The sequence below is a fragment of the Poecile atricapillus genome, chromosome 18 (assembly GCF_030490865.1).
Source record: "Poecile atricapillus isolate bPoeAtr1 chromosome 18, bPoeAtr1.hap1, whole genome shotgun sequence".
In the NCBI taxonomy this organism is placed as follows: Eukaryota; Metazoa; Chordata; class Aves; order Passeriformes; family Paridae; genus Poecile; species Poecile atricapillus.
In genome coordinates this window covers 6,725,745-6,745,449 of record NC_081266.1, presented here as the reverse complement: position 1 = coordinate 6,745,449, position 19,705 = coordinate 6,725,745, and the positions used below count along the sequence as shown (strand labels likewise).

At 51.3% G+C, this 19,705-nt stretch overlaps 1 protein-coding gene across 2 annotated transcripts in view; it reads left to right on the top strand.

The window, feature by feature from the left end:
• B4GALNT3 (beta-1,4-N-acetyl-galactosaminyltransferase 3) overlaps positions 1–19,705 on the top strand; it is a 59,544-nt gene that overhangs the window by 25,551 nt on the left and 14,288 nt on the right. For both annotated transcript variants that reach the window (XR_009279090.1, XM_058852931.1), the window contains exons 2-6: positions 9,751–9,854; positions 10,517–10,594; positions 17,804–17,899; positions 18,434–18,524; positions 19,410–19,510. Coding sequence is in view for 1 of the 2 variants with exons in the window: in XM_058852931.1 (XP_058708914.1) it covers positions 9,751–9,854; positions 10,517–10,594; positions 17,804–17,899; positions 18,434–18,524; positions 19,410–19,510 (470 nt within the window). In the remaining variant the exon portion in view is untranslated. The remainder of the gene's footprint in view (positions 1–9,750; positions 9,855–10,516; positions 10,595–17,803; positions 17,900–18,433; positions 18,525–19,409; positions 19,511–19,705) is intronic.

Here is a 19,705-nt window from a genome sequence, read left to right as displayed (position 1 = left end):
TCCTGTGTTTGATATTTATTAGCATGCCTGCTTCTGGTTCCTCCTCAGCAGAGCTGTTGGGGAGCTTTTGTGTTGTCCCACAGTTAGAGGAGCCTCTCTCTGTGTTCAGGGCTTTGTTTGATGTCAGAGCAGGGCGTCCCATGCAGAGCCACGGGCAGAGCAGTCATTCTGCTGCCCTCGAGAACACAGGCAATTTAAAGTAATTTAAGCAAATCATGAGATATTTCTGGAGTGGCTGCAAGAGAGTTGGTTTAGCTCGCTCCCTTGCCTTGAGGTCAGCTCAACCCTACCTGCAGCACTTCTGGCAGATGTTTGTCCAGCCCCTTCTGGATTTTCCTCTGCCCATAATCACATCCATAGTCTGCCTCCAGGCACCACTGAAGGCATAGGGTCGTGATTTTGTTGCAAAGCTCACAGAGCCCATGGAAATAGCACATTTCAGCAGGGGAGAGTTACAGCTTTTGGGGTGAATTCAGGGTGAGAAAATTGTTACAGCAGCTTTGAGCAAAATGGCAAATAGGAATGGCAAGTAGAGAGGTAAATAAAGTGTGGGGGTTTTCTTGTGGAAGCAGTGAATGGCATTTTCTACTGCACAAAGTTCCACAGAAACTTGACTGAAAATCAAGCTGCAAGAAGGTATTTTGGGAATGCTGCATCTGCATGGAAGTGGCAAAGTATTGAGTCTTCAGGAATCTCCTCACCCAAGATAAAAAATGATGCATTAGCTGCGTTTGGTGAAGCAGTAACAAATGCTGCCTTGAAGGTCTGTTGCTCAGTTGATGTTCAGCTTCACATCCTAGACAGCTCCTGTATTAAAAAACCAAGAAAACAGTCTTGGGAAGCTCTTTGGGCAGTCTGTTGCTGCAGTGTTTGGATCAGTTGAGAAAAATGCACTTACCAAAGCTTTCTGAAAGCTTTGTGGATGACCTTGTTGAGCTCTCTTGGACACAGTCCTGTTGCAGAAAGAAAAACAAATGGCAAAGGCTGCTGAGCATAAAATTGCCATTTTCTTTCTTGATTTTTGTAGGTACCTCCCCCTGCTCAGGGAAGGGAAGCTGCCTACATATGTTACTTCTTATTAATTGCATTTATTCAGCTACTGTGGACATGAAAGCAGCAGATCTCTTGGTTGTAGAAGGCATTTAGAAACATGCATCTCTGCAAAATCAGTCCTCACTGCTGTTCCTGATGATGCAGATATGAATTAGAGCAGGCAGGGAGCCTGCCAGCTCCGTGTCCAAGTGCAGTGCCTGGGATGTGTGGCACTGATAAATGGAGGCAAATTTCAGCTTTAAATAACTTGTTACCTCAGTGGAGCAGGCCTTGGTTGCCTCTCCTGTCTCTGAGGCGTCAGCAGTGCCTCCAAATGACGGGGACAGTGCCAGGAATACCACTTACAGTGATCAAAACCAGGTGGAACATCTGCTTTTCATGCCAGTCACTTGGGGTTTAGGTAGGAATTTTTAAAGTTGTTACCATTATTTGTGTTAAAAACAAAATAAGGCAGACAGCAGAGTGTGAGTCAGCTGTTGAGGATGTGGTCACTGGGAGTGAATTGGTAGAAACCCATGCAAATGTTCCAGGATTAAAGGTATTTTTGAAACAAAAATAATGCCTAATGTTACAGTTCACCGTCAGAGTAGCAAACTACTTTTACCTTAGAAGCAGGAGTAAGAAATCAAAAGCTGGCCTGGTAACAAAACACCTGACTGTGTTCCTTTCACAACTCCAAGTACTGAAGCTGGAGCAAGGCAAATCTCACAGCAGTAAATGTTTTGATGCAAATGCCATATTTTGAAGACAATGACTGGCAAAAGGCTGGCTTGGTAAGTGTGATTGCATGATGAGAACTACTCAAATCCCTTTGTTCTTGGTGTGAACAAATCAGGCCTCTTTGACTGTAGCTGTTTTGAGAACTCTGTAGCTTTGCACGAGGACTGTAAAACCAGAGAAAACACTGCTTTTGATGGCAATATTGTACAAAGAGGCAGCCACAGAGGCAGCCTGGGTGTCTCGGGGACAAGCACACCACAATTGCAGCACGGTTGCCATGTTCTGTAAATTAAAGAGTGGGACTTGCCAGCAGTAAAGGAATTTAGCTGCACAGCTATCATGGGCATAATTTTGAAAATATATTTGATGGTTTAAAAGCTTCTATATCTGTTTTATTTGGCTTAGGATGGCCCGTGGAATACCTCAAGAGTGTAACAGACTAGCCAGCATTTCTCCCTGCTTTGCTGCAGAAGTTAGCAGTGCCAAAATCGTGGGCTTTTATCCTAGGGTGCTGAAAGCAGCAGTAGGTGCTCCTCTGCTCAGGCTTCCTTCGAGCCAGTGTTTCCTCCTTCCCCTGGGAAATGGAGAGGAGAGGAGACTCGAGGAGACTCGAGGAGAGGAGAGGAGACTCGAGGAGAGGAGAGGAGAGGAGAGGAGAGGAGAGGAGAGGAGAGGAGAGGAGAGGAGAGGAGAGGAGAGGAGAGGAGAGGAGAGGAGAGGAGAGGAGAGGAGAGGAGAGGAGAGGAGAGGAGAGGAGAGGAGAGGAGAGGAGAGGAGAGGAGAGGAGAGGAGAGGAGAGGAGAGGAGAGGAGAGGAGAGGAGGTTGAAGAGATGAGGGTGGCAGGAGAGGACACAGGGCTCTTGTGGGCAGAGGTGCCCTGGGGTAGGGGTTGTGACTGCACAGCCAGGCTGTGGCTGGGGCACCTCAGCTGGCTGCATGCTCCGTGCTCACATGAACTCCTGAACCTCCTGCACCTTCAGCGTGGCAAGTGCAGACAGGCAAGAGTTTACAATAGTTTTGCTCTAGCACATTCTAGGTTGAAACAGAGGTGTTTCTGGAGCTGACAAAGGAGCTCAGCCCTGTAATTTTGAAGGATAGTGCAGCTACATGATGGCCTTTCTCACTGAAATGCAGCACTGCATCTCCATATATGCCTGGCCTCACTCAGCTTTCAGACAGCAGGCAATATTTGCTCATTTGGAGGAATATTTGGAATCATTGTGTGGCATGGGTGGTTTAATGATTTAACTAGAGCAATGGAAAATTTTAGTGACAGAAGCACGATTTGAATTATATTTTCTGTGAAACCAGTTAGTGCCCCAGCCATTGTTTATCAGTTCCTCTCTTGCTGCATGAAATACATTTCCTATACCTAGAGGGGAACAGCAGCAAGGTATTATTTGTGGGTGAGTCTGGCAGAGAGTCTGCATCAGTGCCCTGGGTAGTTAATGTCTGCTGATTTTCCTCTCCTTCCCAGGCACAGTGCTCTGCCTTTTCCTCTGTCATACTTCAAGTATGTTTAATGTTCTGTGGCTTATTGTCAGTTTGCAAAGCCATTCACATAGCAGTGAATCAGAGTTGTACCTGGAGGAAGAATGGAGTCATTTATTTCTGCACACAAGGTTCCTAACTTGAGCTTTGTCCCTGGAGGAGGTCAGCAACCTCATTTGTGGGTTCTGCACTAGGCAGAAATGGGAAGGTTTGCAGGGCTCCCTCTGTAACACTGGGTTTCATGCTCCTTGAATCCTTAAAACTGCAGGAGTGATGTTCCAGTCTTGACCTGAGGACCAGAAGTTCACTCTTTTCTGTCTATCCTTTTAAATGACCTAAATAAGTAACCAAAGAGACTCCCTTGACCTGGCCCTACCCTTGAACGGGTTTTTTTTGGTAGTTTCTCTGACCTCATCTGTGAGGCATGACTTGACCTAACCCATCCTTATGTCCAGAAACTGTTGGCTGTCTCTTTTCCCTGTGTCCTTCACCCACATCTCTGTCTGTGGAAGGTCAGGTTACACCTCACACCTCATCCTTGTGATTTTTGCACTCGGTTTTGGGGGGCTGTGTTAGTGTCTGTGGTAGGCCAGGAGATGTTCCTTCCTCTGCAGAGTGGCACCAGCAGCAGGGTTTGCTCTGGTCAGGGTGTGTGAAATGCACGTCAAGCTCTCTAAACACCTTCTCATGCTCAGTTTCAAGCAACCTTCAGCAGCATCTTTTGGACCGGTATGTTTGCAAGGCTCCTAGTGGTAATGTCTGGGGGTATTAGGTATTGCACCTGCAAACCTGTTCAGCCAGGAGGAGCACTGGTAAAGACCTCAAATGGTGCTGAAGTCCCAAGGAATAACAGTAAAGTTATTGAAAATATTCAACCAGAATAAGAGGAGAAATAAGACCATTCAAGGGAGGGTTAAAACATCAAGCCATGGTGAGGGGTCTGTGGATGCTGAGGGTAATGAAGAGCAGCACCCTGCTTCATTCCTGCCAGTTCCTTTCTTGCCCTTTCTTCCTTGCAACAAATAGAAGAGGAGAAGGCTCTCAGATGAGAAGGAAAATGCTTTTGTGCAAAACAGCCTGTGGACCTGCTCTTTCCTGAGGCTGCTGAGTGAAATCATTCAGCAGGGTTACAGAAGGGCTGGCTAGCATGTGGGTGTTAATAACATTTGCAGCTATGTAAGCAGCAGTAACAACATCAGAGTAATCAAATCTCGTCTTTCAGAGGGGCAGTTGATCACCTGAGTGGGCCTGGGATTTCCCTTTGCACAATTGCCAGGTATCTTCACAGGCTGATTGAAATGTCAGCGCTGGCTGGGGCTGGGGCAGTGGCTGGGTGGATTCAATCTCTGAACACACAGAGCAGCTCTGGTCACACTCCTGCCCGAGGCCTGATAGCTCCCTGGCTCCTGCTGGCTCTTATCTCAGGCTGTGGCTTTCTGCTTTCTTATTTCTATTTCTTTTCCTCCTGAACTGGGCTTCAAGTGCATTGCTGTGGCAGAGCCAGAACTGCTGGGTGAGATCTCTCCATCTCCACTTGCAGCTTCCTTTGCTGACTTTTAACCCCAGAGCAGTAAAATGCGTGGCTGAGAAGAGGCAGACACGGCCCTCTTGCCTGACAAGACCCTGGGCAAGAATCATCTCCATCTTATTTTCTCTTGTACAGCTTTTCTGTCCCTCAGTGGTTGATTCACTGGAGCTGTGGGCAGCTGGCATGGTTCTGGCAGCTTGCTCTGCTGTAGGATGCAGCATCTGTTTCAGCCTCCTCTTCAGCTTCTTTGCCTTTGCTTTGTGCTCCCCTGCCTCGTATCTCCATAGGAAGCTCCATCCCGAGGGCTTCCCATCACAAATCCAGAGGAGCAGCTGAGGGTCAGCCCTGCTGGGCATTTGGATCCTCAGCAGGCATCTGCCAGCCAGCCTGATGGGAACAGGGACAAAAAGGAGCACTTTTCTCTGAAGAAGAACCAACTTCATGTTTTTGACTGGTTCCTGTGAGACTGGAACCTTGGAGCATTGGGGTGCAAAAGCAGAGAGAAAGACGCACCTCTGCTTGTAGAGAGGAGATGGGACTGGAGCCAGGGAGGGGGAGGATGTGGCAGCAAGCCTGGCTGCTGCTTCTGGCAAGCTGTGCCTGCATCAGTGCTGCCTTCCTCAGAGGTGTTTGAGGTGAAAAACAGCCTTGGAAAAGGACTGGTGTGCTTTGGGAAGTGAAGGCCAGGAGAGAGAAAGGCCAGGAGCTGGCTGGTGCCTCTGTCTGACAGGCTAATGGCAGCAATGCCTGGCTCAGTGTCTTCCCCTGGCTTTGAGACAGGCTCTTCCCAGCCTTTGATTTCTGCCTTCATGGCTTTTCTGCCTTTTCACATCCCAGCCAGAACCAGTTTTGTAGAGGGACTGGAGAAAACCATCAAAGCTAATAGTGCTGGCATTCCTTCTTAGCAGCACTGAAGTGTTTGCTGAGGTATTTTAGCTCTTGACTCCTGCATTTTCCGGGCGTAGGCTTGTTGGCTTTAAGCAGCCATCAGGAGAGTGCTGGAGCCAGTGAGCATCTCCCAGAGAGCTGGAGGACAGGCTGAACCTGTGCTAGGTCACCTCACCAGGTGCTCCTGACACAGGGCAGTGGACATGGCCTCAGGGCTCCCCTCTCCAGGTGACACAGAGCACTGGAGACCTGCAAGGCCACCTCTGAATGCTGTGCCAGTGTGCTGGGGACAAAGCCTCGGTGAGCAGTTGCCTCGGGAGGTGTTCTGACTGCAGAAAGCTGCAGGAGATCTGTCTTTGCTCTGGTTTCCTTCCTTCAGTGAGGAAAGCAGGGGCAAAACCAGGTCCTTCTCCAAGGGTGTCCTGTGGAGACCCGCAGGCAAAAGCCAATCTTTTCAGAAGGAACTGGAGTGCCAAGAACTTTCTCTAAGGGGGGTGTTGATCCTGTTATATCCTGAAAATCATTTCCTACCATGCTGGAGAACTGGCTTGCCAAAGCACAAATTACCCAGCAATGAAATCACTGCCTCCAGATTAATTCGTAGCTCCTTTGTCTGTTCTGTGCTTGGCTGATGTGTTAGGTAAATATTTGTACAACACAGAGAATTGCCTTCCTTTCTTCTCTTTTCCAAGGGTCAAAGAAATGTCAGCCATTGGCACTTGTGTGCAGCCAGGCTTCTGTGTTTGCTGGGAGGCAGGCTCTGTGCCAGCCCTTCCCAGAAGAGGCAGGTTGCTGATGCTTTGCCCTGAGCTTTTTCCACAGGGCAGTGAAGTGCTGAGTTTAATGATGGAACCAAATAACCTCTCCCCTCTGCACAAGAGAAAAAACCAAACCTGCTTCTCTTGGTGTCTTCCAGGGGTGAACTGACTTCTGTTGCCTTTTTTTTTTCCCTGATTTACTTGGTTCCTCTCTAGCCAGCTGAGCATCAGTGATCCTTGTGGCTCCCTTGCAGCTCAGGATATTCTGTGGGTCTATTCTCTGAGAAGAAGCCTGCTGTTCTCTCCCATTGTTATAAGGAGCCCTCAAAGCAGCAAGTGCTGAATTTCACGTGAGCTACAAAGTCTGTTTCAGGACCATTCTGAGTGGGAATTCCTGTGTCTGTTGGAGTCTGAAATACAGACTGTGTGCCCTTGCTTTTAATGTTTAGTTCTGGGATTCAAGAAAACACTGAATTTCATATAATATGAAATTCATGAACATGTTTTCATAGTGATACATGAAAACAAATGCTAAAGTTAGATAAGAAAGGTAGGTGTGTAGATTAGAAAGTTTCTTAAATCACTGGGTGAAAAAGTAGTTTAGAGAACAGGAGACAAGATGGAAGATTTAGGGTGTTGTCCCTTGTCTTTCTTCTTTCTTCTTCATGTTCTTCTCCTAGAGGTTTTTGGGTGATAGTAAGTGATTGGATAGAAAATGCCGCAGTGCATCACAGAGGTGATGGGTCATTGGGTCATTAAGAAAAATAATATACGTGTCTATTGTTAATTGGATAAAAATAAGTATAAAGATAAAAGAACTGCATAGTTCGAGGCCATTTTGTGTATCAGACATGAAGTGTGCCACAAGGCCTTGTTTGTACCATCAGAAGAAAGAAATGTACCAAATTGCAAAGATTAACCTTGTAACCAACCTGGAGAGACCTGTTAACTTTTGTGAGGATCCTACAATAAACACGAGAAACAAGATTTTAACGAGCTCGAGAGTTTACTTCAAATAATGAAGATTGAGATAAGTGGAACTCCCCACGAGGGAGGATCCCAGAAGAATTCAGCCCAGAGAAGGCTGGGGAACTATAGAAAGCTGTATTCACAGAGAATTCAGCCCAGAGAAGGCTGGGAAACTATAGAAAGGCTGTATCTACAGAAAATTCAGCCCAGAGAAGGCTGGGAGATTATAGAAAGCTGTATTCACAGAGAATTGAGCCCAGAGAAGGCTAAGAGACTAGAGAAAAGATATATCCACAGAGAACAGAGCCCAAAGGAGGCAAAGAAAAGAGAGACAGAGGTAACAGTGTCCACTTGCAGGACACTCACAAATAGTGGTTTCTGCCTCATTGCTCTGAACAAGGAGGAAACTCACCAGTTACACATAGAATTATATAAAGACAAATGAATTTCTCCTTTCTTTTCCGTGACAGTCAGTCCCTTAAGCACAAGTTGTGCTTAGCTGCATTAATCAGTAGGTTGCTCACCCAATGGCTGAAAAGTCTTCTGCAGAAGATAGATACTGACCTTGGTATTTTTAATCATAAATTTAAATCAGAATCTGGGGCTGAGAAGATCTCAATCAGACACAATCACAATCAGACATTTGTGACTGTTCAGCATCTAACAGGGCCTGATGAAACCCACACATCCAAGCCAACACCCACATCAGGAAAGCAGGATACCCCAGCTGGCTCTGAGCCTTGTATCTCACTTGAATCTCTGACTACTTTCATGTTTTTCACCATTTTTGCACTTTCTTTTTGTTAATTGCCCCCTTTGATCAGCACACCATAGGAGGCAGCTTTCTGCTCACCTCTGCCAGACCCAGATTCAGGAGCAAGTAGAGACAGTTTTTCAACCCTATTTGTACTCAAAACAACGGGCCCAGAGCTCAGCACAGCCAGGGAGGGGAATCTGGCCGAGGGCTGTTTGTGAATTCCTGTTCCTGGGGTGGTTTGGGGTTTGCCTTGGCCTCTGTGTAGCCCAGAGATGTTGGGGGATGATCTAAGCCATGTGGCTTGTAAAAGCCCCTCCAAAGCAAGCGGGCTGAGCGCGCTCCTGAGGCACAGCGAGTCTCCCAGCTGCTGATGGGTGGGCAGGCTGTAGGCAGGTGGGCTGGGTGAAGGTGGGTGTGCTGGCTGTGGAGCAGCAGATGTTTCACCAGCAGTGGGCTGTTCTTCTCTTTCAGAGCGCCTTCCTGCCACTTCTGCCTGTAGGAATAGCTTAGGAGGCTCAGACCATTCATCTAAACACTGGGACTGGAGGCTGCTGGGATGGTTCCCTGTACATACCAAAGCAGCCAACTTCTTTGTGCTCCCTGGAGCTTTGGGGATGATTTCCACTTTTAAAGAGAATGGGGAGAGAGCCTGGCTGCTCTCCCTGCTGTGTGGGCTTTGGGCTGGTGTGCCACCAGCCTGGGAGAGGCTGCTGGAGGTTTTGGCACTTGTCCTTCGGGCTGGAGCTGCCGTGGGCACACTGCTGAGCTGTGACAGGCTGGTCACCTGCTGAACAAGTGCCAAAATGTTCATCAGACCTGAAAAGCACACGGGGTGAGGCCCTGGAGCGCTGCTGGGAGGTCTGAGCTCACCAGCACTGTCTCACTAGTGGTGGGGCAGCAGGCACGGGCAGCTGTGCTGCATCTACTCATCTTTGTCCCTCCTAAACCCAGGAGGTCACTGAAGTTCTGGAAGGAAATCAGAATTGATCCTGACTTCTGGGTTGAGCAGAATGAGAGGGGAAAGGAGTTTCAAGTGAAGGTGACTTCACTTGAATAGCAGTGTCCTTGACTGCATCACTGCCAATACTTTAGGTGTTGCAGATGAGTGTCCATAATTTCCTTCCAGAAAAGAAAATTGAAGCTTTTACTGTGAAAATTGGTGCATATAAGAATAATATGCTTTTGATGGTTAAATTAATTGGTAGTCTAGTTACTGTCTTCTTTTTCTTTGGCACTGCTAATTGATAAAAATTGATATTCTTTAGTTTGACTACTGGGATTATGTGAGTAATCTAAAAACCTGTGGTGATTAATGAAATCTCTGATATATATTTTAGAACTATGATGAATCTTTAATTTAAGTATTAAATTAATAAGAAGGAGGGAAGAGCTTTTAAGGAAGATAAAGACAATTTTTCTCTCTGTGCCAGTCTACCAACTCCAAGCAACATAAACAACTCCTGGTCTCTGCTGGACCACTCCTGTTAGAGGTCTCTCAGCCTTGCAAAGACCAGTTTATACTGGAGACTGCTACCCTTTCTTTTTTTCCCCTGTTCCCTGACACCTCTCTGTTTCCTCTGTACAGGATATGAAAGCTGGAGGGAGCTTGCCAAGGTTCTGTCAGACGCCCGTGTCCCAGCTGGGGACACGATCCTTCAGCAGGAGCATCCATGGAAGCTGGGACACCAGGTGAGGACACCCAGGCTGCCTTCTGAGCACACAGGACAGCCTTTCCTTTCGGATGCTGGCCCCAAGAGACAGCTCTTTGTTCTCACAGGAAGGAGAGCAGAGCCACAGGGCAAACTGAGCTGGCTCACAGGAGCGTGCACCTCTCGTGCCTCCGGTGTAGGCAAAGTTATTTCAGATGTACTGAGCCACAGTGGTGGGACAAAGCTGGCTGGGCTTGTGGCTCAGGAAGGCAAGAGAGAAGCAGAAGTGAAAGGTCAGGAGAGTTTATTGCTCTCCAGTGAAGCACATCTCAGTACTGTTGATGGAAGGCAGTGCTGGAAGAACTATCGCTTGGACACTTTGGAAACACAGATGGGGGAAAAACCCCCAGAGAATGACCTAAGTTTTAACTCTGTGCTAACAAGCAGTTATACAATACTGGTATCCTCTTCCCTCAGCAGCTCACCATGGAAATGTGCTCTCAAAAAAGCCAGGACATATTTTCACCTTGTTATGTTCATGATATCTGTCTTGTCCTTTGGAAAGGGAGCTTGAAAAGTTATTTTATTTTCTCATATGTTCTTGTCACGAGGTTTGAACCTTCTTGCAGAGCTGGTGTAAAACCATCTTGTACATGTCAGTGCTGTGTCATTTATCTGGACTTTTCTCTACTTGTATTTCCGATCCAGGAGCTGCAGATAGGTGGGAGGAATAAATCAAATTACGCAGCTGTGGACAGCCCTGTCCCATGGATGCCAGAGGTGAGTGCCTTTCTCCACCGTGTTGTGTGAGGGGGGTTATGGCTAGAGACCTGTACAGCAGAAATGAAAAGTGGGGGTGTATGCCTGGAAATTGATTCACTTTACTAGATTCCACTCCCTATCACCTTCTCCCTGCTTAAGGACATTTACAGACCTGAGTAATCACCTGGAATTGTCCAGATCCCAGATAATTTGGTGTCTGCACTAGTCCTCAAGGCTCCAAACACCCACCCACAATTCCAGACAGCCCGCTACCTTCCTGAAAAGTGGAGTTTGTTCAGGGCTGGGGTGTGTAGGGCCAAGCATTCAACAAGCAAATGCATGACTGTGGCCCACAGAAGTGTCACGCTGCTCTTGCTCTGGCTCTTGCCATCCAACCCCTGCGTGTCATACGTGGAGATTTCTCCACTGCAGTGGCACTTCCATGAACAGAGACCCTCTCTGGTGACCCTTGCAGGCTGGGGTAAACACTCCCTTTGTTTCCTTCATGCCTCAATTATTCCTTCCTCCCCTGTTCCCTTATCTCATCATTCCTCTTCAGATAAGGGAGCAATGCAGCCTGCTTCTAATGAGAGGGACACCAGCCAGGGGGCATTTAGTTAATGGAGCCTGCTCACTAAATTCCTCAAGGTGATTAGAGACCTGCACAAATTAAGGAGCCTCTGTGACTCCCCTGGGGAGGGATCTGTGGGCACAGCTCTGTACAGAGCTGCTCGCTGTCCTCCTATAACCACCGACTGAAATTTCTCCCAGCCTGGGGATTAAGTTTTTCTGTGGCTCTGCCCAAATTAATTACCCAGGGTCTATAATCCCCTTGTGCCCTTTCTACAGCATCTCTAATAACTTAATTGCAGCCTGATTCCTGGGGCGAGGGACACCAGGTTGCCTCAAACAAGTCAGGGAGCTGGGCTTTGTTGGAATGGAGAGGCCTATTCCTGACGAACATCAATAATTAACAGGGTTGCAGAGTGAGCTGGCAGCCAGCATTGCTGAAAGAGAACAGGTTTCAATTTTCCTCTCTCAGTTTCAGGATATGAGATAGGCAGCTTAAGTCTTCAGCCTTGGATAATGTGGTAGCCAAGTGTGCTCGCTGGAAATCCCAAACTGAAGTTTTGCTCTGGGATCTGGGGGAAAGGTGGGTCCACCCTTGCCGCTGGTTCCTCAAGATGTCTGTGCATGTGATAGTCCCTATCCTTACTGTCACTGCCAGGCACCAGAGCAAAGTCTGCCAGCTCCCAGCATCACCCACTGCCTGCTCAGGCTGGAGAAATGTGGGGTGTTTAGTTTCATTCATTCAGAACCGTGCCTGGCTGTGGTCAGGGCAGAGCTGTGCGTGGGGTATGAGTGTCACCATTTGACACTGCTGGAGCCGTGGGGACGGCGTTCAGAAAAGTGACTGCTTAGCCAGACTGTTCTCATTTACCTCTGCAAAAGCATCTCTCCGAGAGGAGAGAGGTCTGGGCAGTGCTGGGGGGCATTTAGAGCATCCTTTCCTCCTTCAGGGCTGCACAGCTCAGGAGTTTCTTCTCCCTGCAGGAGGTGTGGGGGATGCCCAGGAGCACAGCCCTGCACAGCTGCACGGCTGCTGCACAAATCCAAAGGGTTGTGCTGCAGTGCTGTCCTGCTACCAAACCTGCCCCAAGAGGAGACATCCTTTCCTGAGAGGGCTGACAGACAAAGCTCCTGCTGCTCTGCCCATGTCCATTCCTTGTGTGCTGGTGCCCATCAGAGAGGGCTGTGTTGCTGCCTTGCCTCGCTGGATCCCACAAGTGCTCAGCAGGGCAGAGCGTGCAGCCAGGCCCAGCTGCTGGATGTCACCCAGTCAGGGGAGCTGGGCCAGGCAGGAGGAGGAGCCCCTCTGAGGAGACAGAAGAGTCTCACAGACTCAGGAGTTTCTAGTTGGCAGCACAATGTCGCCTTTCTTCCCTGGCTCAGGCCCTCTGTGTGCCCTGTTTATCATTCCCTGGGCTGTGTGCAGCTACGCAGCTGATTCGCCTCGGTGATGCCAAAGCCACCCAGGATTAAATTAGGAAAACCTTCTCTTCTCCATCCTGCTCCAGCTCCAGGGCAGGAGGTCATGTCTGTGCTGCTGCAATCCTCTCAGCTTTGCTGATCTTCCTTGCTCAGCAGGAGCCCTGGGTGTGTGGTGCCACCCCCAGCCAGGTGTGACATGGCAGGGTTTGGGTTGGGAAGAGCTCTCGGCTGTCTGGGAAGCTGATCCTGGTTCTCCAGGAGGGGAGGATGATCCACCACGTCTCACTGGAAGGAGGGGAAGCACTGGAGTGTTCCTGCAGCACCAGGGCAGGGCAGGCACAGCTCCAGCAGCACTGGGGCTCAGCCACGCTGGCACAGCCTGCAGGGGCACGGGCCTGGCCCAGCTGTGCCCTCCCTGTCCTGCAAGGATCAGCTCTCCCTGTGGGGACAGCGCTGGCACTGTGCCCATCACTGCTGGCACTGTGCCCATCACTGCTGGCACTGCACCCATCACTGCACAACCCTGTGCTCCAGGGAGTCAGCCTGGCCTCCCTGGGGACAGCAGCTCCAGGGCACACTGCTCTTCTCCAGGGCACACTCACACTGCCCTGCCCCAGGGCACACTCACACTGCCCTGCCCCAGGGCACACTCACACTGCCCTGCCCCGGGGCACACTCACACTGTGCTGTGCTCCAGGGCACACTCACACTGTGCTGTGCCCCAGGGCACACTCACACTGTGCTGTGCTGTGCTCCAGGGCACACTCACACTCACACTGTGCTGTGCTCCAGGGCACACTCACACTCACACTGTGCTGTGCTCCAGGGCACACTCACACTCACACTGTGCTGTGCTCCAGGGCACACTCACACTCACACTGTGCTGTGCTCCAGGGCACACTCACACTGTGCTGTGCTGTGCTCCAGGGCACACTCACACTGTGCTGTGCTGTGCCCCAGGGCACACTCACACTGAGCTGTGCCCCAGGGCACACTCACACTGTGCTGTGCCCCAGGGCACACTCACACTGTGCTGTGCTCCAGGGCACACTCACACTGTGCTGTGCTCCAGGGCACACTCACACTGTGCTGTGCTGTGCCCCAGGGCACACTCACACTGTGCTGTGCTGTACCCCAGGGCACACTCACACTGAGCTGTGCTGTGCCCCAGGGCACACTCACACTCACACTGTGCTGTGCTCCAGGGCACACTCACACTGTGCTGTGCTGTACCCCAGGGCACACTCACACTGAGCTGTGCTGTGCCCCAGGGCACACTCACACTCACACTGTGCTGTGCTCCAGGGCACACTCACACTGTGCTGTGCTCCAGGGCACACTCACACTCACACTGTGCTGTGCCCCAGGGCACACTCACACTGAGCTGTGCTGTGCCCCAGGGCACACTCACACTGTGCTGTGCTCCAGGGCACACTCACACTCACACTGAGCTGTGCTGTGCCCCAGGGCACACTCACACTGTGCTGTGCTCCAGGGCACACTCACACTGTGCTGTGCTGTGCCCCAGGGCACACTCACACTGAGCTGTGCTGTGCCCCAGGGCACACTCACACTCACACTGTGCTGTGCCCCAGGGCACACTCACACTCACACTGTGCTGTGCTCCAGGGCACACTCACACTGTGCTGTGCTGTGCCCCAGGGCACACTCACACTGTGCTGTGCTGTGCCCCAGGGCACACTCACACTCACACTGTGCTGTGCTCCAGGGCACACTCACACTGTGCTGTGCTGTGCTCCAGGGCACACTCACACTGTGCTGTGCTGTGCCCCAGGGCACACTCACACTGTGCTGTGCTGTGCCCCAGGGCACACTCACACTGTGCTGTGCTGTGCTCCAGGGCACACTCACACTGTGCTGTGCTGTGCTCCAGGGCACACTCACACTGAGCTGTGCCCCAGGGCACACTCACACTGTGCTGTGCTGTGCTCCAGGGCACACTCACACTGTGCTGTGCTGTGCTCCAGGACACACTCACACTGTGCTGTGCTGTGCCCCAGGGCACACTCACACTCACACTGTGCTGTGCTCCAGGGCACACTCACACTGTGCTGTGCTGTGCCCCAGGGCACACTCACACTGTGCTGTGCTGTGCTCCAGGGCACACTCACACTGTGCTGTGCTCCAGGGCACACTCACACTGTGCTGTGCTGTGCCCTTGGTGTGTGACCTGTGCCTGCTCTGGGCCTGAGCTGGCATCATGCCCTGTTGCTATTTCAGCATGGTGAGAAGCAGCTGAGGAGAGGTGTTGGGACAGGGAGAGAAACCTCAGGGGCAGGAGAAGCCCTCTAAATGGGAAGGTCACATAAAACCAGTTCCCATTGAAAGCTCACACTCATGGCTTCTGTTCCTGCTTCTGGCCAAATCAGTCTATCCAGAATTTTCAAAGCAGATGTTTTTAAGGGGAGAAGGGGAACTTGTTGCTTGCTAGGTCCTAAATTTCCAACCCTTTGTAAAACAGGGTCAGGTAGTTCCGAGCTGGGAAGTCAAACATGGTAACCCTGTTTTAGAATCATGTTCTATAAACCGTGTTTTAGAAGATCCATTGACATTTCAGCACACATGAATTGGGAACGGTGGTGATGTTGCTCTATAACTGCAATCTGCAAAAGCCCCAAGCAGGAGATTCTTATGGCATGTTGCATGAGAGGACGCTCATGGAGCAAACAGAAGAATTTCTCAGCTGCCTGTAATGGGCAGCTCTGACTCGAGCTGGAGGGACAGAGGTGATAGAGTTTCAAAACAGCTGCTACACTGATGACTTGTGGGGGCCTAAAATTAAAGCCTAGCTCAGCTTTCAGTCCCAAAGCAGCGCTTTGGGCAGCCAGCACTTATCTGTCAATAATGTTCTTTTTTTCACTTTAAGAGGAAGCTAAGTTAAGCTGCTGTAACTCAGGAGAAAATCTGTTGATTCAGAAAAGATTTTAAAATCACATACAAGCAGTACTTATCATTTACCAGTTAATTATTTCTAGTGGCTGTGAGTGCAGGAAAGCAAAGTGATCTCGTAATTCCTGCCAGAATCTCCTCTCTGGAGGCTTTGTAAAGACTTTGGAGGCAGGAGTGTTGGGCTAGAAGTCTCAGGAATTATCTCTTTAAGTATTGATGGTGCACCTTGTACCGTGGAGTCTGCCTCACTTTTTATTAGGCTGCCCCCTCCCTAATCCTGCCAAACTGCAGTGGAGTGTTGTATTGCAGTGGGACTGCTCCAGCTTTTACTCTGCAGACATTTCAGCAAGTCTAGCGTGTCTTTTGGGGCTTGCCTCATAAAGATCTGGTTTTTCATTTGGGCTGCCCCATGCCAAAGCCAGCCCAGCTTCACTGGAGTCCCGAGCTTTGAGATGATGTGTGTCTTTGGCAGGAGTGGGCTGCAGTGCCAGCCTGTCCACACTGTGGGAGTGTTGTGCTGCATTTCATAGAGCTCTGAGCCTGCTCTCTGCCGTGTGCAAGCGATCCTCCAGCAAGAGAAAAGCCAGCATCACTTGTGACTTCCACAGGACACAGCTGCTGGCAGTGACTCTCTGTGGGAGCCCAGCCTGTCCTCTCACTTCATGTTGCACAGGAAACAGCAGTTGTCATTATTTGATTTGGCTGAGAAAAGCAGCGTAAGACCCTTGGGTGTGAACCTGGGTTTGGCCAAGGGGAGTGGGGCTGCACAGCAATTCAGTGTTTCCAGTTCAGTGTTTGTCCTGTTTGAAGTGGTTTGTTTGTGTCACAAGTTCCTGCAGAGCCCCGGCTTTCTCTGGGCTGCATCCATCACCCTGAGCCCTCTGTCTGGCCGCACTCTGATTTACTCTGAGGATTACACCCACTTTGTCTCGCTGCTTTTGCTCTTGTCTGGTGGGCAGAATGCAGGCTGAGGGATGGCAGCAGAGGAGGGAAGAGGAGGAGATGTTAGTGGGGGGCATGGTGGGCTTGCAGACATCCGTGGAGCCCTGGCAGTGGGAACACCAGTGGGACAGGGAGACAGCTGCAGAGCAGTGCTGGTTGTGAGTGTGCTTTGCCTGGCACACAGAAATGATTTCCACATGCACAACTAAAGTGCACAGCTAGCAAGGAGCATTGCTGGTGCACATCTGCTTCACGACCTTCCTTCATGCCACACTCAATTTCAAAACACACCCCAACCCACCATCCTGGGAAAAATAACTTGGTGGAGAAGTTTCTCTGGCAGAAGCGCACCGAGAGGTTGGACCCTCCTCCACTGTGCTGCTTCAGGCCCGCTAGAGTGTCCCTGCTGAAAACTGAGAATTTGCTGCCATCTGTAGACTTGTGGGTGCTGCTCAGGCTGTTTCCCCAGCCCTGCTCCCACAGCCCTTATATAGGCAAGACAGCCACAGCAGGACCTCCCTGCTCCCAAGGCAACCTATTCCTTTCCTGTGTTTTGCCATCTAAGGTAGCTTGTACCATCTCAGATGATTTATTCTTCACTGTTGGATGCCAGTCCTGCAAGGAGGGTTTCAGCATCTGGCTCCACTGCTTGCAGGCAGAAAGCTTGGGCTTTGTGGGGGGCAGACAGCAACTCCCTTCTGAATGGCTCTGACAAAAAGAGAGTCTGTCCTTTGGGGAGTGTGTTGCTGAAGTCCCACAGTGGGCAGGGAGCCTTTCCCAGCCCAGCTGTGCTCCAGGTGTCAGCTGGACCCTGGCAGCCCCATTCCCTCAGTGCTGCTGGGTGTCTGCAGGCACACGAGCTGCCCCACTGCCCCGCCTGTGCTGCTGCTCCCCGTCCTGCCCGGCCTCCATCGGCCTGTCCCCACCGTCCGCCCTCAGCCTCGCCTCTGGGACATGTCTGAGAGGGGAATCTGCCACCTCCCCTCCCTAGACCTCTTCCTCAGGTCAGGAGAACAGCCCTGGCATGGTGAGGGAGCCCAAAGCACCTTCTTGCAGCACATTACGCCGTGAGGAGCTGTTGTGACCCCGCAATGTGTCCCACACCACGGCCTCAGAGCTCAAACACCTCCTCGATGGAGCGAACCCCAGCCATGGAGCTGAGGTGTCCCTGGCACTGGCACAGTTCCCTGGTGCCATGGAGTCGTGTGCGCCAGCCCCACACTCTCAGCAGATGAGCAGCGGTGCTCTGGAGCCGTGTCTCCTGCAGAGCAGCCCCTCACAGCAGAGGAATCTCCCCTCACTCTCCCAGCCGAGACCAAGGCAGCAGGGGAGGGACACAGGGATGGATGTGACACTTCATGGTGCCCCACTTCTGCCCTCCAGTTCCAGGGCCAGGCCAACCTGCACGTGTTTGAGGACTGGTGTGGCAGCTCCATCGAGCAGCTCAGGAGAAACCTCCACTTCCCCCTCTTCCCTCACGTGAGTAGGACATGACACCCGCTGTCCTGCACTTCCCAGCTCAGCCTCCCAGGTGGATCACCCCTGCTCCCTTCAGGTCCTGTCCCTACCTCCCTCTGTCCTGCTCTTTGTTAAAATCCACCACCTCCCTCTCAGCTTCCTTCTCTCTGCTGAGGGAGCAGGAGGCTTTCCCAAGGGTTCAGCTGTCCTGCTGCGCAGGGAGGGTCATTTTGCACATGCTGTCCTGCCAGGGCTCACACACGGGCTGCAGGAGCCTGGATTTGGTGCTCTCCTTCCAGGTGGCTGGGGAATGCCATGTCCTGTCCCCACCATCTCAATGGCATCCCCCATGCAGCTTTTCCCTTCTCAGCAGCACCTGCTCCACCTCCTTTCTTACTTGGTTTGCTCTTTCCTTCTGCCTCCATTGCATCCCATACCCCATCCTCCTCTCAGAGAAAACCCTCTGCCCACCTGTCCCAGGGTTTTTGATTCTCCCCTTGTCTCTGTCACATCCAAAATTACTTTTACGAATTTTTTCTTCTTCTTCTTCTTCAGACAAGAACTACGCTGAAGAAATTGGCTGTGTCTCCAAAATGGACCAACTACGGTCTCCGGATATTTGGCTACCTGCATCCTTTCACTGATGGTGAGGGCTCTGAGTGCCTTCACTCGTGTCTCTTGTCACCTTCCCCTCCCTCCCTCCCTCCCCTGCTGGTGCTGAGCCTCTGGTGGCCTCACCCTGGCAAGCCCAACACCGGGTCCCTCATGTGGGTGGCGTGCGTGACCGGCCATGGGCTCGGCACGGCTGGAAGCACATCTGCCTCCTCCCTTGCAGGGTGGAAGGGAAAAGGCCAGGAGAAGGCAGCTGGGGAGTGCTGGATAAATAACAGTGGTGTTGGAATGTTCAGCCCCACGGCGTGTGTGTGGGCACGAGCCCTGGCTGAGCTGGGCCAGGGCTGTCCGTGAGCTCCGTGCGGTCCCTGCTGCTCCCGGTGCACTGCCAGCTGTGTCCCCAGCTGTGTCCCCAGCTGTGTCCCCAGCTGTGTCCCCAGCTGTGTCCCTGGCTGCACAGCCCTGGCCCGAGCTGGCACAGCCTCTGGCATGGCCCTGGCCTGCAGCTGCCATCCTGTGACCCCAGACAAAGAGTGAGCCTCAAGCACCTCTGTCTCCCTCTGTGGCTCCATGGGCACGTTCCTCCGTGCAAACACTGCGTCTCACACAAGAGTTTGCTCTGGAAGCGAAAGGGGTGTCAGGGGAGGCTTTGCATGGACTTCCTCTCTTTCCAGGTTAGATGTCAGGGGAGGCCAGTGCAGGAGGGACAGTGAACCAGTGACATCTGTAAAGTTTGTTTTCACTCACAGCAGAGTTATGAGAATTCACAGAGGTTCAAAGGAGGGAGGGTGACAGTACCAAAAGGGAAGGATGATCTCACCAGGAAAAAGGGCAGAGACGGCATTTTAGAGGAGCAGGGTCTGTTCTGTGCACAAGCCCTTACCCCAGAGCCCTACTTACTCCCTCCATCTCTCCACAGGGGAGTTTCAGTTTGCCATTGCTGCGGATGACAATGCTGAGTTCTGGCTGAGTCCAGATGAAAAACCCTCTGGTCTCCAGCTGCTGGCCAGTGTAGGCAAGGTACAGTGCATGCTGCAGGGTTGTGCCATTGAGGCTTTAACGTTTCTGTGGGAACAGGGACCCTTCTGACTTACTGCTTCCTTGGACTAGCCAGGTTTCCCCTGCCCAGCTTCAGACACCATCAGCACAGATGCCAGATGGGGTGTGACATGCCATACCTTAAGCCAGTTGCCTCTTGGTAGTGCAATTGGGAGA